The sequence below is a fragment of the Anguilla anguilla genome, chromosome 5 (assembly GCF_013347855.1).
Source record: "Anguilla anguilla isolate fAngAng1 chromosome 5, fAngAng1.pri, whole genome shotgun sequence".
NCBI lineage: Eukaryota > Metazoa > Chordata > Actinopteri > Anguilliformes > Anguillidae > Anguilla > Anguilla anguilla.
Window position 1 is genome coordinate 22881953 of NC_049205.1, and position 25796 is coordinate 22907748.

At 39.0% G+C, this 25796-nt stretch overlaps 1 protein-coding gene and 1 pseudogene across 4 annotated transcripts in view; one reads left to right on the forward strand and one right to left on the reverse strand.

Annotated features, from left to right (window-relative positions):
- LOC118228214 overlaps positions 1-9767 on the forward strand; it is a 44938-nt pseudogene extending 35171 nt beyond the window's left edge.
- A 3477-nt stretch (positions 9768-13244) lies between these two features.
- Positions 13245-25796, reverse strand: part of chd2 (chromodomain helicase DNA binding protein 2) — an 81953-nt gene continuing 69401 nt past the window's right edge. For 2 of the 4 annotated variants that reach the window (XM_035419556.1, XM_035419557.1), the window contains one exon: positions 15322-15637. In XM_035419556.1, coding sequence (XP_035275447.1) covers positions 15322-15637 — 316 coding nt within the window. Of the gene's footprint in view, positions 15638-24697; positions 24924-25796 lie in introns of those variants that run through there. The other 2 variants (XM_035419555.1, XM_035419558.1) reach the window with 2 other exon arrangements.

Below are 25796 nucleotides of genomic sequence, written 5' to 3' on the forward strand. Positions count from 1 at the left end.
CATTTTTCAAGTCTCTGTGGTGTTCACATCTGGAGTTATAAAGCTTTAAATAGGGTGCCCCCTAAATGGGCAAGGATTGGCCAGATTTGGCATGTGCGCTAAGGGGTTAAGCCATTTTTTTACAACTTTGGAGGTATGCTTAGGATCACTGTCCTGCTGGAACTGCCAGTTGCGACCAAGTTTTAACTTTCTATCTGATGTCTTCAGGTGTTGCTTCAGTATTTCTAGATAATCCTCCTTCCTCATCTATTTTCTGAAGTGCACTAGTCCCTTTTCCAGCAAAACACCTCCACAACATGATGCTGCCACCCATGCTTCACAGTTGGGTTGGTGTTCTTCGGATTAAAAGCCTCCATACACAGCGCTGACCATTATGGCTAAACAGTTGAATTTTTGTTTCATCTGACCCGAGAACACTCCTCCAAAAGCCTTGGTCTTTGTCCTGGTGATCACCTGCAAACTTCATTCTGGCTTTTATTGGAGTAGGGGCTTCTTCCTTGCGCAACAGCCTTTCAGGCTATGGCGATATAGGATTCTCTTAATGGTGGATGTAGATACTTTGGTACCTGATGCCTCCAGCTCCTTCACCAGTACCTTTGTTGTTGTCTTGGGGTTCTGTTGAACCTTTCGGTCCAAAGATGGTTCAGACCTGGGAGTTAATTTGTGCCTCCTTCCTGAGCAATTCAGTGTCTGTGTGGTCCCAAGATTTTTATATTTTCATACAATTGTTTTTACTGATGCTCGTGGTACCTTCAGTTGTTTGGAAATCGCTCCTAAGAAGGAACCGGACTTGTGGAGGTCCACAATTTTTTTCTGAGGTCTTGGCTGTGTTGCTTAGATTTTTCCATGGTATCAAGGGCCAGAGGGCAGTGGCTCTAAAGGTAGGCCCTTAAATACAGCCACAGGTGCCAAATAACTCTAATTATGATAATTGGCCAATCAGAAGCTTGTAAAAAGTCATTACACTAATTTCTGGAATCTGCCAGACTTTTTAACGAGACAGTCAACTTGGTGTATGTAAACTTTTGACCACCTGGAATTCTGATATAGTGAATTAAAGCTGAAACAAATCTGTCTCTAGCGATTGTTTTAAAATTACCTCTGATGTGAAGAAAGTAGATGCCCTAATTGACTTGACAAAATAAATGTATGGTAACATGAAATGTGCAGAGTTGTGAAAAACTGAGTTTGAATATCTTTAGTCTAGGTGTATGTAAACTTATGGCCTCAACTGTATGTAAGGCTGTAACGTAACAAAAAATGTGGAAAAGTGCAGGGGCCTGAATACTTTCCGAAGGCACTGTAAGTAGCCATTTGCAGTAATAAATGATTTCTAATATTTTCAATATCTGATGATATCAAATAAATTAAATGTTAAAATAATACGTTAAGTGTTATTAAAGAGGCTTTGTTTTTTTAAATTAATTTCATGTCCAAGTAATCTTTGCTGTATTAAGGCAAGTATAAATTAAGTTTTGAAAAGTAGATTCCTTAACTAGGTGAGTGTGAAGAAACCTTAATGTTGAACCCTGGGCTCTCAATAAGGCAGGCATTTACTTCACAGTGTTAGTGTTTGAAGGGAAGGGTCTGAGTGAGAATCGGATGCTGTGTGTCTGTTTTAGATGGTGTGCACCTGTATATATTTTTTAAACTGTCTAGCAAGTTTTTGTTTATACGTACAGTTGATCCCCTTCTCAAGTGCCCCCTTCTTTCACACAGGCCTGAAAATGGCATACCAAAAGTAAAATGATTTCTGCTCTTGAACTTCTTTGATGACCGGCATAATCCTGGTCTCTTTTTAAAGGTAACCCTTGGCAGTATTACAAAAAATATACGGAAACAAAGTAACAGAAACTCCAACCCAGTGCATATGGATGTTTTTTCCCATCGCCTAAAATATTTTTTTTCGTTTGAGTGAATGCAGATGCTTGTGGCTGTTCCTGGTTTGCTTAGAAACAATGGAGCCACAGTAACAAGGCTGGACAAATTCTAGTTCAGATTTGATGATAAATACCATCAAAAATTTGTATTCTGCATTGTAATTTCTAAGCTGTGTCTAGGCCAGTTTCCAAAAAGGCCATTTGTAGAGTCCAAATAGACACTTGGTACACAAATGATATTATGTGTCTTTAGGGGTTTAACATACTTCATATTGTCTACTATATGCAGGTGGAAGCAGAATGCAGAAATCGGCTCCCTTTCCACTCCCTCTCATTTCTCTTCCCTCACCACCTCTGGCAGCAGCGGGTCTGGAAGATTGTAGAAAACAACCACATTAGCCATTTGGTTTACTAATCCATTGATTGAGGTAGTGATTGAAGTTTGAGTCATATACCCCACCCCAATCAACATGTCAAACACTGTGGCAAATCTTCAGCCACCGCGGGTTCTTAATCAGCACAAACCGACCACTGACACAGGAGTACAGGAATAACTCCTTTTATTTCACAGGCGCACACACAGAAACTTAAACCATTGCGTTTAAACAAAACAAAATGCCCAGTTTGGCTCTCACGAAAATGTGCTGCTGCTCTCCGCACGGCGTGTGTTTCTTCCCTCGCGCTGGCCCAGCTGCTACTGCATATATAGGGAGAGAGTAATTAGTTACCAGGAACACCTGTGCTAATTAACTCTCTCCCAGCTCTGTTCCCGTAAGCCACTCCCCCCTGCCTCTCCCCTCAGCTGAGCCACACCCACACTCCCCTACAAACACATCTCAGTTTCACATGCCACATGTATTATTCAAAATTAGGCTTATGCATTATTTATAAACATACTGAATAATAATACAAATATTTTGAGAATGTATTGTATTGAATGAATTTTGAATGTATTTAGATGCTCACCGATCTAAAATGGAATCAGATCCTTCATTAAACATGCCCCTTTGCTGTGGAGTCAAAGTTTTTTTCACTGTCCTCAGAAATGTTTACGACAAGTGATTTCTTCAAAACTCCAAATGCTGAGCCTTTTGTTCAGACTCAGCCATTGCAAAATAAATTCTAGTTGAGAAACAGTAGTCATTTTAGGTACTTTCAAGATCTCAAATCTCGATAACCTCTTTGCCTGTGTGTAATGTTCTCGGTGTATGTACTGAAGGATCATGATTTGTTTACACAGCGACAATACATATTTTATATAAGCCTAACAATCTATACAATGTCGGAATCATAATTTAATTGGCTAAAATGCTTATTCATCATCACTATAATAGTTTGCCGTTGGCTGGCTGTGTACTGGGGAGAAATTAGGGTGTCCATGTCAAGTTGTTGCTTGTGCACATTGGTGCACATTGTCCCAATGGTTACGTTGAGAGACTGCTTGGCCAGTATTGGTCAGATAACCTTGTTGGTCGAAGCATCTTGTTCCAGAGAGTATTTATAAACTGGAGATTATTTATAAACATTTTCTATGTACACAGTACCTTCTGCATGTATTTCTTGGATAAATGGACAATAATGATAATTCCTCTGGAGAATTGCTACGTAAACAATATACGTTCTATTGATTTTTCTCTGAGTTTGCATTGTATTGATAAAAAATATTATTTTGTTTTGTTTGTTGGACCCTTGCCGTGATAAGGATACCATCTTTATCACGATTTGTGTCCTTTGTGGATTGACAAAATGCATATATGGTGAAGCTTTTTTGTGTCCACACATTACAAAGTAATAAACTGTTGTCACTATAACAATGAGATCATAAAACAGTTTACAGAGCTAGAACCATGAGTTTTAACACTTTCAAACAATATATTGTGTTCGCAGACTGATTGAAATTGTCACCGTAAAAAAAAAAAACAATGAAAGCAAATAAACCCACTTTGGCCTGAATACGGTTAATTTGAATAAAATAAAAAAAGGGCTTAAATTGTGATGTATTTGTTGTAGTTTTTCTCAGTGTTGTAGCAAGGGCATCTTTTTGTGTGACAGAGAAGTCCACTATGCAATTTTCCACTACAGTCATGCTGGTTTACTGTTCAATTGAGCTGAGTTCCTTGAGATGTGTCTCCAGCATTCACACTAAGAGTTCTAGCAGGTTTTGGGGCTATCCTGATGTGAATGGCCCAGGTGTACGTTCCAGTATTGAGACTGTAAATCACTGCAGGCCTGCACTAATGGCTTTTTGATTATCCCCTGTTATTGGTGTTTTTTGCTTGTTCTAATGAGGTTTAAAATAACTGGACCTTGTTAATCGATACTCGCAAGGATTCACATCTTTTTTCACCCACAGCCGGGAAACCCATTGTGGTTGCATAGCAGAGAACATAATTCAATTTCCATTGAAATATTTTTCACATTTATTTTTTGTTAGAATAAATTCTATTCTATTTTGTCATTATTTCTTTCTCATGATGGGAACTTGAGATGACTGAAACATTGGTTGTCCTACCTGTATATGTGCATGTTTGCAGTTTAATTAGAAGAAAATAAATAAATAAATAATGATGTAACGTTATTGTATATATAGGATGTGGATCAATAATAACGTTACGATATGAGCTTAAACCCGTGATAATAGCCTACCTCCTTTAAATCCATAATCCTTAAATGATAACACATGCTGATACACTAAGATGTTTATTGAATCCACCCTATTCACAGATATCCCATGTATCACAACACACACTAATTCTGTGGCATTGTATTGATATTTTTCACTATTAATAACCGTAACTGCTGAGTTAACCTCCGGTGCAACCATTTTACATCATCTACCCAAAGTGCACTGCGTGTCTAAAATAATGGTGATCTTCATTGGTCTTTTGTGTGGTTTTTACAACACATTTCCATAGTTGTAAGCATTCATTTAACAAGCACCCCCTCCCTGCAGTCTCATCTGCAACTACACCCCCCACCCATGACATAATGGACAATATTGTCTATCTGGGTATTCATAAAAATATTTTTTCACCACTCAAAATTGTATTCTGTCATAGCAACAAGATAAATCCAACAATAGCCCTAAGATATACCACTACAGCAGTGAAAACGCTGCTCACTGAATAACAAAATAAACAAGACAAAGTTTTCAAAAATGATACCATGTCATTGTACAGTCAATATCTTGGAATAAATATTGAATAAATATACAACCTTACCATTTACGCGTAGAGATGTCCCTTTTCAGACTGAGTGGTCAAATATTGTCTTGGATAATCCATTTGTGAAATATACGGGCATTTGTGATGGCACAAATAGATGATAGAATAAGCTTTCTGACAATGTATGATATGTCTAATTTTGCATTTGGAATAGTGTTTTATAGCTCAGTGTAACTGAAAGTGTTCTCATCATCGTATTCACTCGCACATTCACTCTGTGGTAGCAGTAAAAGACACTGCACCCGATGAAACCTTATCAGTGATTTTCGCAGATTCTCTGAAAATATTATTATTCAGGACTTCTGAGCATAGCTAAGCCATAGGATTGCTGATTGACCTAGCTGACATCGTTTTCTGAAGTAAGAGAAGAGGAGAGGATGACAGGATTGATTTACTGTCTCTGTCTCTATCTACTAAACACAGATAACATTTCATCATCCCCCCCTGTGGAGGTCAGAACAGCTGAGACACTGACCCACTTCAAGTGACGACTGAAGACTCACCTCTTCAGGCTGCACCTCTCCCCATCCCTCCCTACCTCCCTGTAATCTCTTAATTGACTGTAAGCTTAGGGTTGTAACTAGGTAGCTGTTTCGTAGGTGACTTAGTTAATGCACTCGTCTTAACTACTGCTTGTATTTTTGCATAGACTGCGTTGTTGCTGTTCTCATTTGTGTTAGTGTTAATCAGTTTAACCTTCAGGGTCCAAGTTGAACTATGCGGTTGTTCCCTGCACTTGGAGCGGTACTTCTCTCTAGGGTTTTTGACATACTTGTTCCTGGTTATGGTTATACACTTTGTTGCACGTCGCTCTGGATAAGAGCATCTGCCAAATGCCTGTAATGTAATGTCTATAGGCCTCAGAAGTCATTATTCCCTTCAGGTTCGTTAGCATTTTCGAGACTTCCAGTTCAAAAAATAGACACCCCTATGGAACAAATTTCCGAATTCCTTTAAAATAAATTATGACATTTGGACATTTTTTTGTTTATGAAAAAATTATGCTTTTCACCCATTTTTTATAATCTAAAAAAATTCTGTGTCAGTTTAAAAAGCCAATTGCTAAGTGGTTAGCCACCCAAGATGACCCGTCGCACAATTACAACATCACACATGGAGCTGTTTCGATACACACACAAAAATCGTTTTCTTCCCGTTGTTTCCCGTTAGTGTAATAAATGATACATTTTTCTATTTTTTATAGTTGTATAAATCGTTGTAAGCATCTTAATATAACTAGGCTACTTGTGCTTCACAAGTGTTGCCAGGGAACCGCAAGAGCTGTGACGTAAATAACATGCGTTAGCTTTTTGTTGGCAAAATTATTGTTTTGGTTGAAAAACGACATCGGAATTCAGTGGATCCAGTTCCATTTAGAACTGTGTCCGGATAAAAACGCCCAAGTTTTAAATGCCAGCTTAAATCACAGACTGTGACAGGGACGGTTATGTGAAAATCCATTCATTTTTTCTATAGAGAAATTTCCCTTTGAACCAGAATTCCATATATGGGCAAGGTTTTTGCTCTGCATTACTCAGACTTCTGAGGCCCTATTACTGCTCAAAATATTTTGGTTATATACGTTATTTTTGAAATTGAGTGTCTTTAAATAGGTTAGTGGTATTTTATAATGAGGTTATTTCACACTGTTGTGTAACTGTTCGTTAGCAGCTTAATAGTTTTTGTGTTTCATGCACTAGATATGACGTGAAAGTTGGAACATTGCCAAAATATGGTGGATGGTTGAATATTGTTTTCATGCCCCATACAAGAAAACATTACATACTGTAGAGTACAGAAATACACACAAGAGTTCATTATTACACATTTAGATACTGTACCGCATTGTATGAAATGTTTTTTGCATTATTTTTTAATCCGATATGAATGTTTCATCTTAAACCTTCACAAGGGGCTCATTTATATGCTTTATAATGGAAAAAACATTTTTTCCATTTTTGGAGAGACTTTGGATATGTTTCTGGACCCCTAGAAATTTTTGATCATTGTACTGATGGAAAGTTTGTAATTCCAACTTGAAAATTATGCTACAGTGAGCTTCTTGAGTCAAATCAGTTGATTTGTATTGAAATACGTGAATTGTTGTGATTTACATCAATGCATAATTTAGACATTTTGGATAGATTTGGAGACACTGGGTACACTGATTATTTTTTGCTTCATAGAACTTTAGTAGTTCTACATATCTACCCTTAGATTTTATTAACTTGTGGTCAAGAAGCTTTTGATCCAGGACATGTATAGTTTAACCTGCTGTATATATGGGATCTCTCAGTATTTCATTGCACACTAAAAAAGAGCAAATTCATTTTTGCTTTTTTGCCTAGACAATTGCTTCCAAAATTCTGAATATAAACAAATCTAATCTGTTTCTGTCACTTGTTTTTGAGTTTGGCCAAGTAACGGTTCTTTTCTTCGACTGGTAACCTCAAATAATACTGGCTAGACATAGATTTAACTAATAACCAGCTAGCTAGCGTAATTTACTTGTTATTTATTTTGCTTGTTATCAGAAATAGTCTAGAGGGACTCTGTTGTTATTGATTGTTTGCGGAAGTCTGCTGGAAGTTAAGTTAGGGCCACAACAACGCAGATGCGCAGTAGCGTTTGTTTATGTTGTTACCGTTGAAATCATCTATATATGCAATCTCTCAGTATTTCATTGTAAACGAAAAAAGAGCAAATTCATTTTTGATTTTTTGCCTAGACAATTGCATTTGTGGTACTTTATTAATTACAAAATTATGAATATAAACTAATCTATTGTAAATGGTACAAATGTCTTGTTTCATTTAAGCCGTTTTTCAAGTCTCTGTGGTGTTCACATCTGGAGTTATAAAGCTTTAAATAGGGTACCCCCTAAATGGGCAAGGATAGGCCAGATTTGGCATGTGCTCTAAGGGGTTATGTTAAAATTCAAAATGCTTTAGAACATGAATGTAGCCTTTCTCTCTGTCTTTTTCTTTCTATCATACAGCTGACCATCATCTTTAAGAACTTCCAGGAATGTGTGGATCAGAAGATGTACCATGCTGAGACAGGTGAACTTCCTGCAGCGTTCGCAGACGGCTCATGGAACAGCGGGGAGCGCCATGGGGCTAGCGCCCTGCGTGTTGTGGAAAAGGTTCCGGGTCAGCAAGTGGAGATCCAGGCACGCCACATTGGCACCACCATGGTGGTGCGCCAGGTGGGTCGCTACCTGACCTTCGCTGTGCGCATGCCCCAGGAGGTGGTGACCTCCTTCTTGTTTTTTCGAAGAAGGAGACAGTCAGGACAGTTTGTACCTGTGCCTGCACGGCTGCCCACTCAACCAGCGCATTGACTTTCAGGCCTTCAGAGCTCGCACGGTTGCTGAGAGCTATGCCCCTGGGCGGGGTCGACAGCATGGGTTCACCTACCAGACGGCAGTGGCCAAGTGCCGAGAGCGCCTCTCTGTGGAGGACCTGTACTTCCACTCCTGTGTCTTTGACCTGTTGACGTCCGGAGACACCAACTTCATGCTAGCTGCATATTACGCATTTGAGGACGCCAAGATGCTCCACTCCAACAAGGACAAGCATCACATCTTCGACAGGGTGGAGCCCCTGGTGTGGGTCTTTGCTCTGCCTCCTTACCTATGTGGCTCCACCTTCCTGCCATGCTGCTGTGGTTCCAGTGCTGCTCGGTGCTTCTGTAGTCATCCGTTATTTATTTTCTCAGTTTTCTTGTGTATGTGCACATACTGTTGTTGGCTATTGAGGTTTCCCCCTGCAGTTGCAATATCATTCTCACCCCACCCACCTCAATTCTGTTCATGTCACTCAATCCCACCCATTAAAGAGTGGAGTTCTCCCTCTGTGTTCATTCATCTGTCTGACCATTGGCCAGCCTTTTTCCTATCAAGGTGGAAATGGGTGCCATTGTGATCTAAGAGGCTGCCAGAACTCATCCATCAGCCATTGTCTGTATTGTTGTTTGGTTGTCATCATATGTGGATTCATTCAGAATGTACCGGCTGGGGCTCTCCCCCTGCTGCCAGCTTGGACACTTGTGGGTTTGACGGAAGAACCGCTTCTTTGATGAAGAGGGTAAATCTGCAATGACATGTTTGCCTTCAGAACTATTCCTTTTGGATGGGGGAAAGCATGTGCATTTCCCCATAGCTCCAGCAGGTAGAGTAGAGTGGCAGGAGCTTTAATATTGACTGGACTGGTCTGGAATGACCAAACTGGATGTTAATCTGGCAAATTCCATATGGGTCAGTCTTCAACATTCAGACATCAAGATTTTTGAGGGGGTTGAGGGGTGTGGGAGATGGACAGAGCTCCCTGCTACAAAGCTGTCAATCCATTTGTCTGTCCTAGAGATTCATGGGTTGTAACCTGTGGTTCTTCTTAGATCTAGGGTATTTTCTGTGTTATATTTGAATGTGAGCCTGTGTCAGTGTGAGTGTCCACCGCAGGAACTTTACCCCGGAACTAGGAACCTTTTGAGGAACTCAAAACATTAGACTCAAAAACATTAGACTAGGGTCTAAATTGAGTTCCTGGGGCTTTATTTTACCCCCCAAAAAGTTCCTGCTCGGGGGGTAGTACTTTCCGAAAGTACAGGAACCTTTTGGGTGGAGCTTGCAGCGCTGAACATTTCTGATTGGTCGAGTACTCGCAGCATTTTTTTGTATTTATTTTCAACTGCCATGTTTGAAAATATGCAGCCCCAAACCAATTTATTTTCATAATAACTTCAAATCAAACTTGTATGTTATGCGGCGCAGTAGCCTAGTTTTGGTTATAGCCTGCCAACGTCTTGGAATTATAACGTGTGCTCTTCTGTTCTTTTCTTGCTTTAGTATTTGTTTTATAAAATGCTAAGCATTCGTGCTGGGACAGCATATTACGTACCAAAACATTCAAACGGATTAATTCGGTTGCTGAATATTTTCTTCCGGATTTTCTTTGTTAGCCCGTTGTAATTGACTCAAAACGTTTATGTGAGATATGCGGTAATTCTGCGTAATTAACATTGGTGATACAGTAAAAGCAAACTGGAAATCACCTTCCGTACTTTTTGTCAGGGTAAAATAACAGGTTAATTCTAGTAATCGTCCCTTTAGCTTTTTCAGACTGCCGTAATTTTACTCCATTTTACTGCCATTCTTCAATTCCACGAAAAGACCAGGAAGACTATGCACTAATTTATGGTGCATGGTTCGCATCTGGAGGGCACACTTTGCTGCTCGGCTAGCAGTAACTTCGAAGGAAAGCAAACGGTGGCTGTACCACTACTAATTTAAATTTTCACGCAAGTTCGAGTTTTCGTTCTATTCTTGTCATTTTGCGATTTGCCTATATGGAATTGACGATGAGAAAGTAATCAAACAGCAAATTGTTTACAACGTGTGCATGTTTTCTGCTGTTGTTGCCAGTTATATTGGAAATGTGAATGCATTCTGTCGCTTCGGATGTCAAGACATGAAAGCGAATGTCCGCATAAAAACATAATGTGTTTGAGAGGATTATAAAACAGTTACAATCTGACTGTTGGCCTGTTATATACTATTTGTTGCATAACAACGGTCCAAGTTCAACTACCAATGACATTTTTGCTTGACAACGGTAAAATATGCCCAAACGGCTGCAGAAGAATATTTCAATTCCTGGTGATTAAATCAATAAAAATCAATAAATACAAAAGTAACCATATACAGTCATTGTTGGCAGCTCGTTGTATATAAGTGGAATAAATGTCCCGGTTATTAGAAAATAATGTAGGCTACTTCGGTGGTAGTATGGGGTTACAGAAGAAATCATAGGACAGATGGACGGACGACAACGTCGCTTTTTCATACGCTAATTTGCCTAATCTTCACGGGACTTTAGACCGCGGTGGAAACGCAGACAACCATGGGCTGAAGGAACCTTTTAGTTCCTTGAAAAGTAGTTCCTGGGACTAAAAGTTCCGGGTAATTTTGAATAAAAGAGCGCTAAACAAGGTAATAGTTTAATACTTTCAGCCCCACTGAATGAGTGTCATTGTTCAAGGGAAAGATTTTGAAAGGCTATGATCAAAATGCAGATATGATACATAAAAAATCTGAAAGTCTATTTCAATTGCTGTAGTTCTCTTCAGAAATGGCTCTGTAGTTCTCTTCAGAAATGGCTCATGTCCAGAGCCACGAGGTACATTACCCCAACAGCTCCTTAAGAATGCTGTTGGCGTAATGTGGATACACACTGGAAAGGTCATTCAGAGCAGCTCTGTTTTTTTTTAGCTGGCCATAGATCAAGCCCCCTAGTGCCAAGAATCCCCTTACAGTGGAGGGGGGTTTGTGCCTACCCCCCACATACAGGACTACGACAGTGTTAGCAGCATGAACATTAACACCAGCATTCAATACTAACTCTATCCAGGCTTCACTGCCTCTTCTGTCATCTTTTCCTGTTCCATGTCATTTCTGGGTGGTAAATGTCTGTTCTTTTTTGGGGAGTTGGAGAGCAACAGGTGGGGAGAAATTTTGGGATGGGGTGGGGGTAGTTGTCAGGGTTAATTCGGTCAATTCTGAACATGAAATTAGGTTCAATTGGTGGAAAATCCCTTTTTTTCAACCATTTAGCCATTGTTCTAATTTAATTTCCTGAATTGGTTGAATTTAAACAGAAATACCCCCCCCCCCCTCCCCAATTATGTCATTGTGCCAAATAAGGTGACCCCAAAATTTAAAAAGGCAGTGTGAACAGCTTTTATATTTTATATTTTACAGACAGGTCACACATGTGTCTTTGCCTTATATAGATGTATACTAGCTCAGTTTCTGGAACTGGCAATTATCAGTTGCGAATGAAAAGTGGACATTTTGAGATATATGTCAAGTAAAAGAAAGGCATGTATTTATACATCTGAGGATATTTGAGGTGACTGACACTGGTATTTGGCAGACAATAATACAGATATTGAACCAGCACAGTCTGTACATAGCTTTGCTTTAAAAACCATTATCAAATGAACAAATATGATTGTAACATCAATACTTGTTTTACTGGATGTAATTTGTATTGTGTATGATGCATAGTTTTTAATGTTTTAATGTGTGATTGTACATTCTTGTAAGGTTGTGTTGAGTTGATTGGGGGAAAAAATGCTGTAATGTGTTTACCTGTTGTGTTGAATTTTAACTTCACATTTTTTTCTGTGAGGGAGGAAATGGTGTGTGTGACCTTTTTTATTTTTAAAAAGGGTCTTTGTGAAAACACAAAACAAAAACAGCAAAACTGGGGAATCAAATGCCTTGCTGTCAATGTAAATTTATGAACTAAGCTTATGCAATTGAAATGTACAGGTTGTGTACAGAAGGCTGTTATAACGTATGGCTACTGTTTACTCAAATACAAAAGGCATACCAGTATAGATAAAACGCATTCCTGCAGGATGTAGTAATGCACCCATAAAGTGCCAAAATGATGAGGTCAATAAATGTATTGTACACTTCTTTTGTACATATTGGTAGTGCAATGATTTAACTTTATTTCAAATGGTACACAGTATACTTGTTCATCCGCAGTCCATTTTCAAGATGTCAATTGTTGAAAAGTCCATCCAGTCAACTGCCTTGAAATATGAAAGTTGCCCAAATTTTCTCATGAATTTGATCTCTGGGGTTTTTTCTTTCTTCCTCTTCTCACAGAAATATTGGTATCATCTTTGACAAAGGGGAGTGCATCTGTGGCTCTTTTTACTGTACTTAAGCACTCATTGTCTGAACAAATTTAACAAATTATTGTTTGTGCCTTTAAGGACTGAGTGTGATCAATTAATGAAATTTAGAATTTTGAATAGTGCCGCCCATGTAAACATGTGTTATTTATGGAGATTGTGTTCTATCAGCTTTGTGTTTGGCATTTGACAAAAGGGTAATTTTTGAATGTAATTTGAGGGAAAACAAGAAAAATGTGCTTACAGTTTTGTATAAAGTGTTTTTATTGATATGTAAGATTTAACTTTTTGTCATTGTGCCTATAGTGCCAGTTTGTGTTTAAAAAAAAAAGTGTTTTACTCCTTCTCGTGTCAGTATGTGGGTTCATCATGAACCTGTGTCATGAAATTTATAATTTCAGATTTCAACTGACTGTTCAACAGACACATGTTTCATAATGTAGGAAAATTTAATGCATATAGGTCTATAAACGACATATTTACAGCAACATTTATGTGGACAGTGGCTTTTTCACAAATATAAATTATTTTGATTGGTTTCTTGAAAATGTTTGTTTCTGAGAAGACTACACACGAGGAACCCCCCAAAAAAAAAAAAACGTGGAGAGGAGCCTGTCAGCTGTGACACCCATCCCCTCAGTTACAGTGGCCAGTAGTTTTGAGAAATGTCACCTGCCGGTTCTTCTGTGCAACGATTTGCTTCCCTGTGACTCTTTGGACTCTGCATAATTTCAAGAAAAACAACCAAACCCAACCCACCACCCCAATTGTCGACAACCCCCACCCTAACGCTCCCAGCTCAAGAGGTCTTTCCATACCACACATGAAAATGTTTTCACAACAATTTAATACTGCTTCCCCTCTGTGTGTGTGTGTTTTTTTTTTTTTTTTACAATGACAACATCTGTAATAGCCATACGGACACATACAGGTCTATGAATAAAAATAAGGCACAGCTGGAGAAGCGAACAACACCACTGGACAATCATAATGGGACAGAACAGCTTGTGATATGGCACTCAAACCTCTCCATCCACCCATACTTTAATTTCCCTCCCCTTTCTTTTATCAATACTCCCTCAGACCTTTACACAAACCATTTGGCAATTTCATGGTTTTGCATGTGGTTCAAAAGGCATAATTTACATATATTCACTTTCAAGGAATATGTCCTTTATGTGGTAATACCTGAAATATAATTCAAGTTGCATCATTTAATAAACGGCAGAATACTGTTCTACTCATAGTGCAAGACAAGTTGCACAAGTCTCATAGTTCTTTATTGGTTGTGGAAATGAAAGTTTAAATTATTCATCCACTACACACTGGGAGGGAAAATGTCAATTATAATAGCTTAATTACAGTTGTAGTGTTGTGATAATTTGCTCTCAGTCTGTGTTAACCATAAATACTGACAAGACCAGGCAAAAGTAACACGCTACTATCCTTTTGCCCACTGGGGGAGCTTCTCGCCTCCGCAGTCTGAACACCATGGGAGGCTAGGGCAATCCTTGCACGTTTTCAACATTTTGTCAAAAAAATTATTACAACAGCAGGACAGCAACCAGAAACTGGGCTGCTTTATAGAACATTCAGAGTTGACAGGTCATATGAGCGTGGGGAACTCCGGGAGGTCAAATATAGCGCTTAACAGAGGGCTATTTTTCCACCAAACCCCCTCTGTCCGGCTTTCCCGCTTGCAAGAGTATTAAAATAAGGACATACTGATATAATTTCCTGTGAAGTCAAAACCTACACTCTTCCAAATAAAGAGCTGTTAAAAGTGTATCTCCGAGGACCAGAAGAGTGAACAAACCCTTACACTGTCAAGGAGAGGAGACTGCTTTGGACAAAATGGCACAAAATCAAAACTGTTGCTTTGGGAAGAACAGAAACAAATTATATATGTACATATATATATATTATATATATCCCTCAACAAATAATATCTTTCAAAAGATAGGCCAAGTGTGTGAGGCACTTTCATATTCCAGAACTCAGTCAAGGTTGAATGTGAAGGCATTGAACTCTCCCCAACAACAGTCCATGGGACTAAACAGGCTTCTGTGCAATTCACTCCCCACGAGACCGAGGGCAGGCCAGCCAGAGGCTCCAATTAACCGTGCCAAAGATGGTCGGCTAATTTCAGACCTCCACGCAGTTTCTCTTGCTTTTGCTGTATTCCGGAAGAACACCTTTTCAACACCTAGAGTTAAATCTGTGCCTAATTAAATTACCACAGTCACATTTACATGATAAGAGAACATATTGTGGTTGCTGGTCAGTGGTGCTCTAGTCCTGTTTCCCCCCTACCTTGGGAAGTCAAGAAAGCCAAGAACTTCACTACAGAAGAGAAGTGGGGAAAAGTCTGGGTCAAGGGGACTGGCCTATTTCCTTAAAGCAGCACACTTGTCTGTTTCCTTGCTACCCTTCTTTTTTTTTTTTTTACCTTTTTTTCCAGCATGAACAGGTCTTACCAGGCACACTCAGACCCGCACCCCCATCCCTCATGTCTTACGGCTGTTCCAGTTAAAATCGCCAGTGGCATTTTTGGGCTCAGCGGTCCTTTCCGGCGGTGAGCGGGAGTCGAGAGGCGACTGCTGTGCCTGAGGGGAGCGGGGGTCTAGGAGGGGGGGTGGCTTGTAGTCCCCCCCTCCGACCTTGTCCTGGTGGAAGGGCCGGTAGTGTTCAAGACCCATGGGGCCATGATTTGGCTGGGGACGGTGATCCGGCATCCTCCGGAAGTCCTGCCCATGTGCACCTCCCTGGTGGTAGTTCTGGGAGCGGAAATCATCCGTACGCCGCCTCTTTGTGTCCTGGTGCCTGAAAACAAAGGCCAGAACTTTAAACCACACAAGCCAGCACCTAACTGCAATTACACACCACTAATATTTGCCACTGTACTCTGACTAGAGGCATTTACTCTGACATAGGTCTACACCAGGCCTGGATGAAATGTACATTTAAAAGCTTCAGCACACTCTTGCAGATCCCTAAAAATTTTGAATGAAACCATGTTATGAAACAAAAATCATATGACAATAATTATTCTGTGATTATTTGAAAAAATTAGTTTATTTTGAAATTGTTAGCAATGCAGTGGGCTGATGTAGGCCATGAATTCTGTGATTTTTGCCATTTTCTTTTGACAGTTCAGTGAATTTTCCTGATCTCACCCTTTTCAGTGATTTTACGTGTTTTTATTGCTTTCTGGGATTTTTTTGGTAGTTCTGAATGGTAACTGTCAACTTTAACATAAGCCGCGTTTCCACCGCAGGAACTATACCCCGGAACTAGGAACCTTTTGAGGAACTCAGTGCGTTTCCACCGCAGGAACTAGGGTCTAAATGTAGTTCTGGGGGCTTTGTTTTACCCCCCAAAACGTTCCTGCTCGGGGGGTAGTACTTTCCGAAAGTACAGGAACCTTTTGGGTGGAGCTTGCAGCGCTGAACATTTCTGATTGGTCGAGTACTCGTAGCATTTGTGTTGTATTTATTTTCCGCCATTACCCGCCATGTTTGAAAATATGCAGCGGCAAACCAATTTATTTTCATAATAACTTCAAATCAAACTTGTATGTTATGCGGCGCAGTAGCCTACTTTTGGTTATAGCCTGTCAACGTCTTGGAATTATAACGTGTGCTCTTCTGTTCTTTTCTTGCTTTAGTATTCGTTTTATAAAATGCTAAGCATTCGTGCTGGGACGGCATATTACGTAGGCTACCAAAACATTCAAACGGATTAATTCGGTTGCTGAATATTTTCTTCCGGATTTTCTTTGTTAGCCCGTTGTAATTGACTCAAAACGTTTGATACAGTTATGTGAGGTATGCGGTAGTTCTGCATAATTAACATAGGTGATACAGTACAAGCAAACTGGAAATCACCTTCCGCACTTTTTATCCGGGTAAAATAACAGGTTAATTCTAGTAATCTTTCCTTTAGCTTTTTCAGACTGCCGTAATTTTACTCAATTTTACTGCCATTTTTCAATTCCACGAAAAGACCAGGAAGACTATGGACTCATTTATGGTGCATGGTTCGCATTTGGAGGGCACACTTCGTTGCTCGGCTAGCAGTAACTTCGAAGGAAAGCAAACGGTGGCTGTACCACTACTAATTTACATTTTCACGCAAGTCCGAGTTTTCGCTGTATTCTTGTCATTTTGCGATTAGCCTATATGGAATTGACGACGAGAAAGTAATAAAACAGCAAATTGTTTTCAACGTGTGCATGTTTTCTGCTGTTAATGAATGTGTTTGAGAGGATATATGAAAATCAATAAATACAAAAGTAACCATATATAGTCATTGTTGGTAACCCGTTGTATATAAGTGGAATAAACCCCTCCGGGCTGTCCCGGTTATTAGAAAATAATGTAGGCTACTTCGGTGGTAGTATGGGGTTACAGAAGAAATAATATGACAGATGGACCGACGACAACGTCAGTGGGCTAATTTGCCTAATCTTCGCGGTACTTTAGACCCCGGTGGAAACGCAGACAACCATTGGCTGAAGGAACCTTTTAGTTCCTGGTAAAGTAGTTCCTGGGACTGAAAGTTCCGGGTAATTTTGGTGGAAACGCGGCTATAGCCTTAGTGTGATTAATATAGGCCTAAGCATTTTAACCATATTGCCAAATGCTAGGAAAAACAAAGTTTGACAATTCACACAGATTCTGCGCTGGGATCTACATTCCCGTCCCATTGCCAGTCATTGCAATCAGATGTTTGATGGCCCCTGTCAAGTGTGTTCATGCCCAGTGCTCCTTCCACTGTCATGGTAATGTTGTCAGTGACATGCGCTCCATCAAAGATTCAATCCTCACAATGTACAAGAAAACAAACTTTAAATAGATAAAAACGGACACACGGTAACCTTGTTTTTATCATTTTAGTAATGCAATTTCAGGATGCTGTATTTCTAACATTCTGTTAAATTGAAAAAAAAGGCATGCTCATTCTTTCTTTGATGGTAAGTGATTAAATGCCTAACAATGCATTTTACTTGTATTTGTTCCTAGCAGCAACTGCTGCTAATTTTTTTTACACATTTATAGTTAATATTAGAGCACTGCATCCTGGCCCCTAACCCGATGGGGCCTGAAGGTATGCTGTAATCAGGCCACGTATCAGGCCTATTTTTAGCTCTTTAACATTGGGTCAGATCGGGTACGGGCCCACTGCCAACCCAAAAGTTTACAAACAGCAGCGTAGCAACACTTCTGCCAGTTAACAGTGATGGACAACAATCTTCTAAAGCTTCCAGTTTCAGTAGTGCACCTTTATGCTCAAGTAGCAAATTAAAACAGCCATATTTGACAGTACAAGAGAGATTATTAAAGTAATGTTTAACAGAAGAAAAAAAGGCACTAAAGATAGCTGGCTAGCCTGTTCTGATAATTACGAATATATATATATATATATATATATATATAAATCCTCTATTTTACAAATATATTTTATGAAAATGCATACTGAAAGAAAGTAGATGTTGCTCCTGTGCCATCTGTTGCCAATGGGCAAGTGACAAATTTAACATCACTGTTTAACAGAAAGAAAAATAATAAAAAAAGGTCTTTTGGGTTTTACAAAAATACAAAAAATAAGCTCAAATATGGCTGTTTTAATGTGCTATTTGAGCATAACGGTACACTACAAAAACTACACGCTTTGCGCCACTGTTATTCCTTAACAGCTGGTGGAAGTGCTGCTGTCCCTGTTCCGTGATCGTAGGTACATTCACTACCAGCTGTCCTACGAGAAACGCTGCATGAAAACCTATTGTACTGAATGGTGTTGTTGGCTTGGTATTTCAGCAACTGGACTCAGGCTTAAAAATTTGGCTAGTGCTTGTCGGGCTAATGTGGATAGGGCCATAAAAACACGTTTAGGCAGGCTTGGAGCCTGATGCAGACCTCTAATTAGAGTCTCCAAGTTCAGGGGTATTTGAGTTTTGAAAACCTTGCTTAGTGTTTTGTGAATGCCATTCCAATATAAACTCAGTTTGGGACAATCCCAGAATCCCAGTGACATGCGCTCCATCAAAGATTCAATCCTCACAATGTACAAGAAAACAAACTTTAAATAGATAAAAACGGACACACGGTAACCTTGTTTTTATCATTTTAGTAATGCAATTTCAGGATGCTGTATTTCTAACATTCTGTTAAATTGAAAAAAAAGGCATGCTCATTCTTTCTTTGATGGTAAGTGATTAAATGCCTAACAATGCATTTTACTTGTATTTGTTCCTAGCAGCAACTGCTGCTAATTTTTTTTACACATTTATAGTTAATATTAGAGCACTGCATCCTGGCCCCTAACCCGATGGGGCCTGAAGGTATGCTGTAATCAGGCCACGTATCAGGCCTATTTTTAGCTCTTTAACATTGGGTCAGATCGGGTACGGGCCCACTTGTCGGGCTAATGTGGATAGGGCCATAAAAACACGTTTAGGCAGGCTTGGAGCCTGATGCAGACCTCTAATTAGAGTCTCCAAGTTCAGGGGTATTTGAGTTTTGAAAACCTTGCTTAGTGTTTTGTGAATGCCATTCCAATATAAACTCAGTTTGGGACAATCCCAGAATATATGGAAATGATTTGCCTCCCTCAAGCCACATTGTCTCCAGCACATCAAACTCGTATTTTTGTATTTTTCCTGGTGTGGGGTCTTAAAATATCATTATATTTTTCCAGCAGTGCATGGAGTTATTTGAGGACCATTGAAAGCTGCAAATTCTCCCCAAGCGTCCTCAGAAAGCCCCATTCCTGCTTCTTTTTCCCACTTTTCTTTAATATACAGGGTGTTTTCATTTTTAGCATTGTTCAATCTAGAGATGGACTTATTTGGTATTGAACAGAAGGCTGATTTCAGGATATTATAAAACTCAGATTCTGCTGTTGAAAGGTCTGTATGTTTGCACTTCTGATTTAAATAATGTCGTACTTGGAGGTATCTGAAAAAGTCATTCTGCTCTAGGCCATGTTTGCCCTGCAAAGATTGAAAACTTTGTAGTGCAATTTTGTGTTTGAATGAGAGATAGGTTGCAAGACCTTTCCTTATCCAGGATTCAAATCTTTTATCTCCTCTGTTCGAAAGAAATTCTGTATCATAGGAACACCATCTGAAAAGTTTTAACATGTTGTGGATTCCACATGACTTATCCACCTTTTGCCATATTTTTAACGTGAGATTTATCCAGGGGTTTTTATCTCTTCCAATTGGGCTGCAAGTTCTCTATCAGCAATTGTGGCCTGTAGAGGAAAATTAGTAGTCATTCCAAATTCTAACTCCTTCCATTTGGCCTTGTACTCCCAATTGCACCAATATAGCAAAGGAGGTAGCTGTGAAGCGTAGAAATAGTTTCTTAGACAAGGAAGTACCATTCCTCCTCTTTCTTTTCCTAATTGTAAGGTTTTTAATCGGACACTTGGTTTCTTTCCTTGCCAGATAAATCGAGAATTCCATTTGTCACATTCTGTAGATTGTCATCTACCTCTACTGGTAGATTCCGAAAAATGTATAGTAGTCGAAGGAGAATATTCATTTTGACTGCACTTATCCTTGAGTTCAGACTAAGTAAGTTGATAAGATTTATGCATATCTGATTTTATCTTTGAGGATAATGGCCCATAATTTGCTTGTAGTCATTTTGAAAAGTCTTTTATCAGAGTTATTCCTAAATATTTTAATGCTTCAGCTTCACACTGCAGGTTGTATTTGTCTTGCAGGTTCTTTAGGGCAGTAAAGTTTAGAGTCATAACCTGTGTTTTCGATATGTTGAGCTTATAGCCTGATAAATTTCCAAAATCAGCCAGCAATGACATCAATCCCATAAATGACTTTTCCAGATCCTCCAAATAAACCAGAACGTCATCCGCGAACAGTGCTACCTTCTGTTTGTTCCCTGCCACCTTAATTCCTTTGACAGCTTCACTCTGTCTTATTAATTGGCCTAACGGTGCATGTCCACTGCAGCGTTAAACATTGCGTGTCGACGCGTCGCTTCACGTCACCTGGCTGCTTGGGGGCTTGTCAAAAAAAATGTGGTGGGCGCTGGTGGGTGTTACGAAGTGCTGCTGAAAATGTGTTCCCGTTCATGCAACGTGTATAAATATAGGAGCATCACAATATACTTTGTCTAATAAGCTTGCAAAGGAGTGGAACAACCATAATAAAATTAACATTACTCTCCAAGTATAACTGACTTAATTTTTTTTAATTAACCCCTTAGTGCACATGCCAAATCTTGCCCATTTAGGGGGTACCCTATTTAAAGCTTTATAACTCCAGATGTGAACATCACAGAGACTTGAAAAATGGCTTAAATGAAGCAAGACATTTGTACAATATACAATACTAATGCAGATTAGTTTATATTCATAATTTTGGAATAAAGTGCCACAAATGCAATTGTCTAAACAAAAAATCAAAAATGAATTTGCACTTTTTTAGTTTGCAATGAAATACTGAGAGATTGCACATATACAGCAGGTTAAACTATACATGTGCTGGATCAAAAACTTCTTGACCACAAGTTCATAAAATCAAAGGGTGGATATGTAGAACTACTATAGATGTATGAAGCAAAGTATACCTAAGCAGTGTACCCAGCGTCTCCAAATCTATCCAAAATGTCTACATTATGCATTGCTGTGAATCACAACATATTCACGTATTTCACTACAAATCAACTGTTTTGACTCAAGAAAATCACTGTTGCATCATTTTCAAGTTGGAATTACAAGCTTTCAGTCCGTACAGTGGTCTAAAATATCTAGGGGTCCAGAAACATATCCAAAATCTCTCCAAAATTAAATAAAATGTTTTTTGTCCATTATAAAGCATATAAATGAGCCCCTTATGAAGGTTTAAGATGAAACATTGCTATCAGATTTTAAAAAATAATGCAAAAATATTGTCACACAATGCGGTACAGTACCTAAATGTACAATAATTAACCGTCCACCACGTTTTGGCAATGTTCCAACTCTCACGTCATCACTTGCATGCTTCACAAAAACTATTACACTACCATCCAACGCTTACATTACAGTGTGAAATATCCACATTATATAACACCACTAACCTATTTAAAGACACTCAATTTCAAAAACAACGTATATAACCAAAATATTTTGAGTAGTAATACTTACATAGCAATAATGAAATCTCATCTATGTTCAGTAGATGGGGACAGAGACAGTATCAATGATACTGTTCTATTCGCTTCTGTTTTGCTCCAGAAAACGATGTCAGCTAGGTCTATCAGTAAATCTATGGCTTAGCTATGTTCAGAAGTCCTCAAAAATAATAGTATTTTCCAAGAAATTACAAAAAATCGTTGACCACATTTTGTTAGGTGCAGTTACCAGAGTGAATGCGTAAGTGAATGGGATGCTAAGAATATTTTCGGTTATGCTGACCTATAAAACGCTATTCCAAAAGCAGAATTAGACATGTTATACATTGTTAGAAAGCTTATACTCTCACCTACTGAATAAATGAATTGTCAATCAAGCCAGACTGTACTAAAAAGGGCGACGACGCCGTAAATAACAGGTGTGGCATTACGCACAGCTAATTTGGAAAGTCCCCAGGCATCACACATGCGTGTATATTTCCCAAACAGATTGTCCAAGACAATATATGACCACTCAGTCTCAAAAGGGACATCTCTATGCGCAAAGTCAATGGTAAGGTTGTATATTTATTCAATATTTAGTCCCAGATATTGACTGTAGAATGACATGGTATCATTTTTAAAAACTTTCTTGTTTATTTTGTTATTCAGTGAGCAGCGTTTTCACTGCTGTATAGGCATATCTTAGGGCTATTGTCGGGTTGATCTTGTTGCTATGACGGAATACGATTTTTTAGTGGTGAAAGAATATTTTTATGAATGCCAAGATAGACAATATTGTCCATTATGTCAAGGGTGGGGGATGTTTTCTAGATGAGACTGCAGGGAGGGGGTGCGTGTTAAATGAACTACCAGAGCGACAATGGTGGCACTGCGAAACTCCGTATTCGGCATAGTTGTCGTGCATCGTCTACTAATAAACTAAAACAACGCGTTTATGTTTTTAACTCGTACCTTGGTTGCAGTAGCACTGAATGTCTGAGTTCAGTAATCTTGGCACGCCGGCGTGCCAACCACTAGGAGCTTTGCGCTAAGAGGTTAAGTTTTTGGGTTAGAGCTAGCGGAGTTAGTGCCATGTTAACAAGCTAGCTATCAATCGTATATCACACCGGATAATTCGCCGCCAATTTCAAATCCAGATAACTGTAGGAAATGAATGGGAGGCGTAAAGTCGCGCTGCTTTCGACGCTGCAGTGGACATGCACCGTAAGGGTTCAATAGATAAACCAGAGAGGGGAAATTGGGCAGCCCTGTCTTGTTCCTCTCTCCAAAACAAAAGAGTCAGAAAGGTCCTCGTTAATCTTAATCCGAGCTGTGGGTTTGTCATATAGGGTCTGAATTACTCTAATAAAACTGTCTTGAAAGCCAAATTTTCCCAATACTTTATACAAAAATACCCATTTAACTGAATTAAAGGCTTTCTCCACGTCTAATCCCACTATCATTGATTAGTTTTGTCCTCATTTATCTGTTCTAGTATATGTATATGGTCCTTCTTATGTTGTCCGAATTTAGTCTTTATTGGATAAATCCAGTCTGATCTAAACGGATGAAGTCAGGTAAGAGTTTTTCCAGTCTACGAGCTAAGACAGACGTAAATAATTTGTAATCCAAATTGAGAACACTGACAGGCTGATAACTGCCACATTCTTGATTGTTTTACCGTCCTTGGGATAACTGAGATAATTGCCTCCATCCAAGAGGGTGGAATTTCTCCTTTCTGTAAGATCCAGTTAAATGTGTTAAGTAATAATGGAGATAATTATGGCTTTAAAGACTTGTTCCACTCTGTGGTAAAATCACCTGAGCCTGGGTATTTTCCGATCATTAATTTAGAGATGGCCGAATTCAATTATTTGGCGGAAACTGGTTGTACTTGATTTTAATTTTGTGAGCTTGTGAGTAAGGGTAGTTCTAAAGAGCTTAAAGTAACAATCTCAAAGATCTCCATTTCGTTGTCTTTGGTAGCACTTGTGGCAATTAGCGGTAATTGCGGTGTGTTTTTGCACCTCACTTCCCAGAGATCCAAACAGTGTTGCCTGTGTGATGTCAGTTGGCACCTGGGCCACGCCTCCATAACAATTTGAGGTCACCCGTACAGTACACATGAAAGCGAAAAGGGAATGATGTTTTCTGGGACAGTAACTATAACACTTACTATATACTGAATAAAAAATGGTTGTTATAAATGTAGCGTTATGTACATACTCATTCATTGTCTAACATTAAGCTAACTTATTCCGATCTTTATAATATATTGATGAACTTGATGGCAATGTAAATAACGGTAACGTTAGTTAACGACATTGCAACATTACAAGGTAGCGTTGAATACGAGAGACGGTTTGTGAGGTCGGTAGCAGTCGGTAGTGTTAGCTAGCGTTTTTTCGAATTGTTAGCTGACATTAGATTATGTTAATTATATTAGCTAGCTAGCTAATGTAACGTTACCTGATATGAGAGATGGCTACTGTGCGCAATGTTATCTAAACTAATGTTGCCTTTCTTGACATGGTCCGGTAGCTAGCTCGCTAACAGAGAAAATAAATTAGCCTCGAAACGGTCCTGGTCCTTGTTTTCAAACCTAATGACGACCAACATGCAATCTGCAATTCCACCTGCGGACTACCCCAAAACAATGGCCCACAATTTAGGTAGAGTAGATTTCATATTTATAAATGTTAGCGGTACCTACCAGTCCAAGAGAAAGGGAGCCACATCTGTATCTCCCCTCAGTCCTTTTTTTTTTTTTAATGCTCTCCACCTTGGCAAAGCAACGCCTCTGGTTTTTCCTCGCTGATGGTCGCTTTGCTTTTTTGTCTGTTTGCCTTCATCTGAATGTCGAATTTGTTTCTTTTTCCTTTGGATTTACACTTGTTTTTGAAGTTTCATCATCTGTAGTCATTGATCTTTTCTTTGTTTGTTCGGTAACAGTTTACTCGCAGTCGCAACGCTAGCAGAGACTGGGGGAAAAAAAACAGTACGCCGCTCACACAAGTGAGTTGAAGAGCGTGCCTATTGCGTTAGCTCCACCTACCCTCTCTGGTGGACCAACCACTGCTGGTTGATGGAAATGCGTCACTAACTGTGCGCTGCTTCTGATTTTTCTTGGGAATGTCGCCAAAGACACCCAGTTCATAATCATAAATTAATATAATAATAATAATATAAATTAATATAATAATGGGTTCAATCCCCATTGTGTTACCTAATTCGGCGATAGATAATGACTTAACAGACATTTGCTTAAATGAAAATCTTTGAGATTATTACTTTAAGAAAGTGTCGATATGGGTCTCATAAAAGGCCTGGGGTTGAGAATATAACGCCCGATAAAATGTTTCAAAACTCTCTTGAATTTTTCCTATTTTATTTTTGACAATTTTTGTTTTTGGGTTCTTTATTTTATAAATTTTATTTTCCACTTGTTTGCGTAACTTGTACGCTGGAAAATTTGCTGATTTGCTACTTCATAATACTTTTGTTTCAGGAAAATAAACTTTCTGGGTTTCCAGTATATATATATATATATATATAGTTGATTTCACTTTTATGAAAGTTTTTTTTATTTCCCGTTCCAAATTGGAATTTATTTCATTACTGTCAGCTAATTGTAGCGGTTTTAATTTTCCCTGAAGATCCGCCAATCTTTGCCCTTTAAGTTTCTTCATATATGTAGTCACGGAAATAATTTTCCCTCTCATTACATATAAATAGTTTTTGATGTCTCCCTTTAGTCTCTCCTTTATTTCTGGATTGTTGAGTATATTTGAATTTAATTTCCATAGTGTTTTCCTTGTTTTCCTTTCTAGAATTAGGGACATAGAAATCAGGCT